This window comes from Astatotilapia calliptera, chromosome 19 (assembly GCF_900246225.1).
Source record: "Astatotilapia calliptera chromosome 19, fAstCal1.2, whole genome shotgun sequence".
NCBI classification, from domain to species: Eukaryota; Metazoa; Chordata; class Actinopteri; order Cichliformes; family Cichlidae; genus Astatotilapia; species Astatotilapia calliptera.
This window is the reverse complement of record NC_039320.1, coordinates 11,757,407-11,766,304: the sequence shown is the minus strand read 5'-3', so window position 1 is coordinate 11,766,304 and position 8,898 is coordinate 11,757,407. Positions and strand designations below refer to the sequence as shown.

The 8,898-nt window shown below is 41.5% G+C and overlaps 1 protein-coding gene across 1 annotated transcript; it reads right to left on the bottom strand.

Moving 5' to 3' along the window:
* Window positions 1-324: 324 nt before the first annotated feature.
* nfkbiab (nuclear factor of kappa light polypeptide gene enhancer in B-cells inhibitor, alpha b) lies at window positions 325-4,037 on the bottom strand. The gene is made up of 6 exons (XM_026151611.1): window positions 3,661-4,037; window positions 2,011-2,116; window positions 1,724-1,934; window positions 1,216-1,304; window positions 851-1,111; window positions 325-757 (listed from the first exon to the last, which is right to left on the bottom strand). Exons 1-6 carry the CDS (start codon window positions 3,912-3,914, stop codon window positions 722-724), a joined length of 957 nt encoding a protein of 318 aa, XP_026007396.1. The 5' UTR covers window positions 3,915-4,037; the 3' UTR covers window positions 325-721.
* Between the last annotated feature and the right edge of the window lie 4,861 nt (window positions 4,038-8,898).

The following is an 8,898-nucleotide window of genomic DNA, read 5'->3' as shown; positions in this document are numbered from 1 at the left end:
TCGCAGCTCAATTGACTACCAGTTCCTCATTCAGTGGAAAGGAGTTATCAGCGCTTTCCTGTATTATATGAAAATCAGAAAGGGAAAAAAGAAGTGTCCGGTCAGGAGTGAAGTTGAGCTGTCATGCTTTGATGGGAGCGTTTATACGAGCAGACTCAGTGACGGCAGCAGGAGACCACGTGGTTACATTCATTTCCCGTGTAATTGCAGATTTTTATTGCTGTCAGGCTCTGCCGATTGCGATTACACGCCATATACGACTACTTCTGATGTCTCGTGTAAAAATATTCCCATCCCAACAAATAACACTGTCACACAGGAGGCTTTCACTGTTAAATATGAGTGTTTTAATTTAATGGAGTGTGCTGAACCCATTTGCTGTCTCACATATACAACCTGCTCAACTGTACACATTCACAGCTTCCATAAAAAATACATCTTTGTATACACAGCATTTACACTATCATACAGCAGAGCTGCTGGAGGAGCATCTTCACGTATGTATGGACGTCCACAGAATACAAGCGATCGCCGGCAGTCTGTTTAATTCTTCCTGCTCAGCTGCCTGGAAGCGGTCACGTCACCTCGCTGCATCGCCCGACCCCATCGTTGTCATCCACGTCCCAGCAGAAGTAAGGAACGTGCCGTGCCCCCCCATCCGTCCATCCTTCACCGTCACAGCCTCTGGTCTCTGTAACTTCCCCCGCCCTCTCTCTTCCTGCTAATGTCCATTCCACTGAATGTCATCGTAATTCACCTGCAGACACATGGGAGGAAATAGAAATGGTCACACACCAACTAGTGACACACTTCATTTGTGCCAGACCGGCTGTACGATTTTGAAACGTACCTCATCGTCAGAGTTCATGTGCTCCTCTTCGTCACTGTCGTCTGACTCGCTGTCTGGCAGCTCCCTCAGGTCAGGATGGGTCACAGAGTACAGCTCTTTGTTGATTTCCCAGTTATCCAAACCAATGGTGAGGTGATAGGGGCTGTGGCCCCCAAAGCTCAGGAGGTTTGGGTTCGCTCCTTTTTTCAGCAGCAGTTTGACCAAGAGGAGATTCTGCTGGTCCACAGCCAGGTGGAGCGCGCTGCGACCGTTATGCTGCTCCTGTAAAACAGCAAGGAGGCAAAGGCATTAGTATTAACAAAGAGACTAACAAAGATTAACAAAGAATTCTTTTATTTTTTCCATACAGAAGAGGTGAAAGTTACCTTTGCATCAATGTCAGCTCCCAGATCTACCAGTCTCTCCACCAGTGAGAGGAAACCCTGCACTGAAGCCAGGTGGAGGCAGTTTTGACCTGCACAACACAGAAAAGGAAAAGAAAAATTAAAAGTTGATTCCAGAGCGAGACTGCAACAGGAAATACAAAGATGTATTTCCATATTCTTTTGTTATTCTTAGTAATTAGCAAAAACTGCTGGGTGTGGGTTGTGAAACACATGCATTCATATCAATGTTCTTTTTTGGATTTGATTTACTGTCTTTTTTAACCCCCCAAAAATACTGAGTGTGCATGGCAGTGCTTAACGGAAAAATGTTTACACAAAAGTCTTAAAGAGAGGTGTCCACCTTTTTTATTTAGACATTAACTACTGCATAATAGGTTGGGTTAAGCTCCTCTTGGTCACTTAACTGCAGTCTTCGGGGCTAACTAACAGCAAGTGGACCCAAAAACTAAAATGTTAACGTGTCTCAGGCGAGGAAAGCATCACTTACCGTTATAGTTGCAGGCAGCCATCGCCGTGTGTAGGTGCTCTGGTCGGCTTTTCTGTGTGATGACGCTGAAGCAGTGCAGGTTACCGTGGCGACAGGCAATGTGGAGAGGCGTGTCTCCATTGTTGTCCACCAGCGTGGGGTCACAGCCGGACACCAGGAGGTTGAGACACACCTCCGGCTGTTTTGTTATTACCGCCAGGTGGAGAGGAGTCTGGAGAGGGACAGGTATTTTAGTAATGTCATGATGGCGGATGCAGGTGGGGTGTTAAGAGCTGTGTTGTGCATACCTGTCTCAGGTCATTCTGTCTGTTGAGGAAGTCTGTGTTTTTAGACTGGTCGATCATGGTTTTGATGAATTCTTTGGCCTCATGGATGATTGCCAAGTGGAGCAGCCTGCAGAAACATAAAAATAAAACAATTTAAGTAACAAACCAAAGATAAAAGCAAATTTTACACAACTTCGTGCCTTTTCGTCTACATCAGATACAGTTACAAAAAAGTATTAACTATGAAGAAAACACTCAATTATTTTCATAAATATTTGTAATAATAAATTTACAAGGAAAAAAACTTATTTTACACCTAAATAGAGTAACTTCCTGTGATTACAGTAAAATTGTGTAACTGTAAAACTTAAATGATTGATGTAACAGCTTCAGTTCAGAAGTGTCCCTTTGTTCTCTAACTTGGCTTTTATGCTTTTGTTTGAATTGGTGTAAAATACTATAGTGCTGCATAGAGAGTTACATTTGTTACACAAAAAAGAAAATGCACTCACTCAACAAGAATGGCCAATAGAAACATGTCTTACATAGGGGTGTCATAGTAACTGTTTATCAACGGTAATCCAGGGTTTTTCCAGATTCTTGTGAGGGTGACTTTGCTTACATGTAATCTCTCTTATCTTAACAAGTCTGCATTGTCCAGATCTTTCTGGTTTACTGATAAACAAAGATGGACTTTTATTACAAATTTTTTCTTTTTCTTTTGGGGAATGCCATTTTTGGTGGGTACCAATTGCTTTTTTGTGTCTGCTTTTACTTTCAATAATATGTTTGCAGGAAAATAATTAGAATGTTTAAAATGTATTTTGCCTTTCAGAAAACTTAATTTGAATTATTATATATTATGTGTCAGTGCTATACTTTTCTTTGAATTTGTGCAACAAACATAAGTAAACAAAGGTTAAGCATCTACACTTGCATCACTTTTAAAAAAAAAAAAATACAAACATATTCCATTTGCCTGTATAATTTTGGCATAAAAGTACTTCCATATATTTCCGGTACTCTGCTTTGATTATTTAACTTATCTCTGGCCCAGTGTTAATGCGCGAGCAGTAAGCCCATTTAAAACACTAGGAACTATATTCATCTGCGGAGGAACTTTGTTAAAATAAAAGTTGGGTTTCGGGGACTGCTTTGTTATTCCCCTTGAAATAAATGTCAATAATAACTCGTACGCGCCTCTTCGAGAATCGGGTTTCGCCCCCAGTGTCCGCTCACTGCATTTAAGGTACTTTTTTCACATTTTTCTTTTCATCCTCTTTCACTTCTCGGGAACGCGCGTCGCTTGGATTCCTTGGTGACGCGCCCGGGACTTTCCCAATCTGACCCGCGGCCATAATAGATTCCCTCCTGATAATAGCCTTTTGTTTACGTCCAGCAGCGCCGTGTCTGACCACAGGTTGACCCGTTCTTAATAAAACCGGACACTCGTTCGGTACCCCTAAAATCCTGGCTACTTAAAAATTAATCCCCCACTCGGGTTAAGGTAGGCCTCACTTGGAGCAGAACTACATTCCCCACAGGAAAGGCATCAAATTACCTCCAAGACCCGAGCTGGGCCTTCTCCTAGCCTCACTGTTGCACCCCCCCCCCCCCGAAAATAACTGGTAAACATCCGAGCTCGGTAACCTTATTCCGGGTCAAACTTACGTGTCTCCGTCTTCTGTGATCTGTGTCTGCCACTCGTACAGCTCTCGGGTTGCAGCGGGGAGCTGCTTGTGCTCCGGCGCCTCGCATTCCAGCTGGAGCCGGCGGATCTCGGCGGCCACAGCCTGGTACTCCTCCTCCTTCAGGGAATCCAAACCGCTGTCGAGCCGATCCTCCGTGGCCTGAGCCGTTTTCCCTTCTTTTGAGTCCCGACTGTAATCCATTTGGTTTAATATACTGGTCCTGTGAAGATCCATGTTAGTCCGAGGTGCGTTCAGTTGTGTTTTCCGACAGCGCTGCACTGCAGTAAATGCCCTCTGCTCTGTGGCTGCAGCGGGGCGGAGCTAACAGCTAGGTGGGGGATTTCCAGAAAACTGTCACTTAGAATAACACAGCACACAGATTGCTGGCTCCAACAGGGGATTTCTGTTGAGACACATATAAAATACACTAGTCAGTTTGTCACAGGGAGAGCGAAAATACTTCTGCAGGCTGCATGTTGTGCGCATAAATCATACAGCCTTCAGGGCATTTCACATTCCTATAGACTTATTAATTATGTGAGTAATTGGATTTGGATGCATGCAACATAAAGTCATTTCTTGGTCATGCAAATTGATTAAATCAAAGGTTTTGCACCTCACCAGTGAAACTGCCCAACACCACACATCTTTAGATGTAATTCTTCAAGAAAGGGAAATTTTAGTTGGGCATTTGGTGTTATGAAAATAATGACGATAATAAAAAAAAATTAACATGGAGCTCGGGGAGGTGAAGAATATTCAGAGGAAAATCTCAGAAATTCCCAGATTAAAGCAGTTAATTTTCAAGCAAAAGTACTTGTGTATTTTCTGAGATTTAAGTGGTAAACTGAGAAAAATACAAATGCACGTTAACCCCCACCCCAAATTTTCTAGGTTTAGAGTGGCACATTTAAGGGGAAAAATTAGAATATTCTGTTTGATTTAGGAGTAAAAACCTGGACATTTTCTGGGATTTAAAGTGGTAAATGTGAGACCACTACACACACACACACACACACACACACACACACATATATATATATATTTGTTAAGAATCCACATGGCTTAAGTTTCCAGTCAGGCTTATTATGACTGCAGTTGGTAAACTCATCAAATTATACTGCAGTCTGACTGAGCAATAAGGAAATGCCAGTGATTTTCGCTCTGAATTACCATCGTACAGTCAGAAACAAGGACTTTGAAGAAGCCCGTTTGTGATTGGGGCCAACAGATTTGACTTCTGTGCATCAGTTTTTGTTGCAAATCCACTGTGTAACGAGAATCATTTTATTCCAGGTTCTTCTTGTATATTTATGTTTTTAATCCTGGATTATTTTTAAGGTTTTTCTCCCTCTTTAAAAAAGCCCCTAATGCACCATCTTGAATGTGTCCCAGATGTTAGAAGCACAGTTTTAAAAGTTTAATATCTTATAGTTGAGTTCAGATCAATGTGTGTTTTTCTCTTGATGCACGCATGCAAACGCCTTCAAGTGCACCTTCATTAGCATGCTTCTGCTAAACCGCTCGACAGAAGCTGCAGACCTGAAGGAGGGAGCGAGGGAGGGGGGCTGCAGCAGACAGTGGTGGTACAGGAGTTTCCTTCAAAACTTTTGAGTGTGACCGCCCTGTGATTTCACTTCATTTATCATATGGTAACATAGTGTGATGAGCACAAACCAGCACGCATGCTAGCGGAGTTTCCCCAACATCCTCCAATCCTGACCACATGATCAAGTGTTGTTCTTACAGTATACTTTATTCCAAAGTAACACTGACATTTTTAAGGATACTTCTACTTGTTGTGTAATCCTAATTTTAACGCATACATAGAAAAAAAAACAAGTTTCCTGCAAGCATCGAGGTCAGAGATTACAAGCTTGCGCTAATAACTCTACTTAACATCCTGTTAAGTATTTTTAAACTGAGTGATGTGTCTGCAGATGATTTTTTTTAAGGCGAATCAAACTTCCACAGACTGCCTCTGTGCCTTCAGTAACTAAGAATGAAATCCCTCCCTCCATTCTCCTGCAGATAAACTGGAAGGACTCCAAGTTCTGGATAAACCCGCGAGACTCAACGAGGCTTCGACCTCTCCCTTTAAAAACAGACGACAGGCTGAACGTGATGTTCTGGAGGCCTCGGGGAAACTCCAGGCTTGTTTTACCTCCTATTGTTCCGTCTATGTGACCAGTTAGACGGGGAACCTCGTGGTCTTTGCTCTCTGTGCAAAAACTGTCACATTAGCAGCTGTTGTTATGCAGCATTGTTTGCAGTGCATCACGTTGTGCATATATATTTTGGTACGTTTTACAAGTGATCTACAGTGCATGTATGTTTTAATGTTCTGATGCGAGAATGGAAAAATTACAGAAACCACAAACAACGAAAGCCGCAGGCACACCCACAGTTGACTGCATGTACATGCTTTTTATGTAGACCACGGCTATTTTAGTTACCTAGAACTTAAATAGATACTAGGCATGAAAAACATCTTTATCAACTTAAATTATAAAGGTTTAAAGGGAGCATTTTCAAAACTAAACTAAATTAGAAATGTGCAGGAACGGTCTTTTGTTTTATTCCTGCATGATGGGGCTTAAATGCATGTTTTTACTGAGAGTGTGAAGGAAACTCAAGGCTTCTGCCAATCCAGTGTGGACTTATTCTAATCTGTATACAGTTTTGGCCAAGATGCACGCCTTACCCGAATGAGTAAGAGGAGTAGACTGGCTGTGTGCCTCGCTTCAAACTAATACTTAGTTGACCTTGTTACATTTGGCCTCTGACAAATACTCCCACATAATAACAATACAAGAGAAGTCAAAGCCAAAGCTGAAACTAAACTGAAAGCAGTGAGTGAGCCCACTCTGGTGTGCACTGTCCATCGCAATCAGCTTTGAATGCTAGTGATAAAAAGTCCCCAGTTTGAACCATAATAAAGCAGATAAATGCAGGAAAGAAATGCACTATAGTTGACACAAAATAACACGACAAAACAAAGCTGTTTTTCACATGTGTGCATGTGTCAGATCACACCTTTTATCCATTTTACATTTACAAATTTACAGTTTCTGTCACATCCCGGTGTATCAACAGTGACGGGAAGCTCTGGGCTGCTTTGTGTTCTTTAAATCCTGATATGCGTAGCTATGATTAGAATGAGTGCAACTTACTCACTTTGACTGGAAATCAGTCAGATTAAACCAGTGCGGCTCTGCTGACTGGAAGCTGTGTTATGTGACACTTTGAGACAAGCAACATTTAAAACAGTACAAAAAAATTCCGAAATGTTTTTAGACATTTAATTAGCCGCCTGAGATGCGGAAGAAGTACATGGAAATGATATTCCTGGATTTCTCCGTGCAGTCTGTGTGTTTTTTCAGGCTTTTCTAATTTCAGCAGGAGTTATCAGCATTCGCCCAGATCACCTCCTTAAGGCTAAAATGTACTTTTTAGTGGGAAACCTGGGGGAAGAAAGGTGGCGTCATGTTGTCAAAGCTCTGATAAGCTCTGTTTTTATTTCATTAATGGCTTTGTAAGAGAGGGATGCACCTTACCACAGACCTCCCTCACTATAAAATGGATAAATGGATCATGATACCTCACGGAGACAGAGTTACTGAGGCCCGACCCTGGTGCCAGGTTTTGTGAGTGAGCGCCTGGTACTTCCTCCTGAAACAGCCACGGGGGCCTTTAAGGGTCCAGTGCTCATGGGGGTTTGATGATCACCCAAACTAACTGTTGCCAAGTTGTCGTTCCAGCCTGATTTAACAGACCTGTGTGCAACATTTTTAACATAACCATCATAGTAAATGGTAAACTACACTTTAGTAAATAGTAATTTACTGTAGGTGTTGTTAAAAGGCCATTGTGGTCAAACATTTGCATCCACTTATCATGGGCATGAATTTTATGGTCATTTTGAGCTTTTAATGATTTCTTTTACCAGTTCTTTTTCGAGGGTGGAAAGGTCAGTACGCCTTAGCAAGTTGCACTGCCATGAGACACTTTTGATAGCTATCAACAAGCTTTTTGTATAAGTCTGGCTTATTTGACCGCTCTTCTTGGCAGGATTGGTAGAGTTTATTGAATCATGGCATGGACCTGGCTTTTAAACATAGTTCACAAACTTCCAATAGTGTTGTGGTCGGGGTTTTTGGAAAGGCCATTTCAGAAGTTTAATGTTATCCCATTTTATCCATTCTAAAACCAGTTTTTATGTGTTTGGAACATTGTCCTGCTGGAATAGTCAATTATGGCTGTTTCAACCATCCTGCTGTTGATTTGAGGGGAAGTTGAAGAAATCAGAGGTAGGGGTGACACATCCAAATAACTTACGCACAGTTGTTTGAGCTAATGACCGTGGAATCTGTAGTTGTTTAGAAATGGCCCAAAGAGACATTCCCAACTTGTGTAAATGTACAATTCTCCTTCGGTCTTCAGTGAATTCCTTGGACTTTCCAAAGGAATATACCAATTAAAGATGTATGTTGCACTGTTTTCACTCTGGAAAAAAAACAGCCCAAATAAATAATTGACATGCATGCCCACGATGAGTCTATGTAAACTTCTGACCACAAATGTAGGTGGAAATGCAAAGTGGAGTTACAAAATACATCTTGTATTATATACACACAACTCCTTTGGTTTGTTTACATTCTTTTCTTGGAAATGATTAGCCAGCACCTCCTTTCCAATGCCATCAGATGAGGGAGCAACATGTAGTTTATCTTTTCTTAGTCACAAAAAGGCAAGATTTTATGAACCTAATTTTTTTATGAACCCGACCACCTAATCCAACACGTAGTCTGAAAGCCACACAAAAACACACCATCTACAGTTTTCCTCTGAAATAATCTTTTTGAAACTAACCCTATTCTGTCTGATTAGACAATAAAGATGGCAGAGTACTTCCACAGGTCAAAAGTGGTCCTACATAAAAGGAAGTGAGATAAAACAGTGCCAAATATTATGCCTGGCATCCTCATTTGTCATTTGTCACCTCAGCGTTTCTCTTGGTTACAGTAATGATAACAAAAGCAGACCAAACAAAACATGAATGTGGTGGAAGGACAAGGAATAGTGGCGCCAGTTCCTGGCAATCCAGTTTGGCCTGATTGAGGTGAATTAAAAGTAAAGTTATTATACACTACTAAAAAAAAAGAAAATTAAAGAACCACTTTTCAATGAAGAGTACAGCATCAGTGAAACCTCTAGG

Bases quoted from the DNA above. Each gene is read 5' to 3' on its own strand.
- nfkbiab (XM_026151611.1), bottom strand. From the start codon at position 3,914: ATGGATCTTCACAGGACCAGTATATTAAACCAAATGGATTACAGTCGG. The intron at 2,117-3,660 runs GTAAGTTTGACC...ATGTTTCTGCAG, and splicing joins ATCACAGAAGACGGAGACAC to GCTGCTCCACTTGGCAATCA. The intron at 1,112-1,215 runs GTAACTTTCACC...GCTGTTTTACAG, and splicing joins GAGCTGACATTGATGCAAAG to GAGCAGCATAACGGTCGCAG.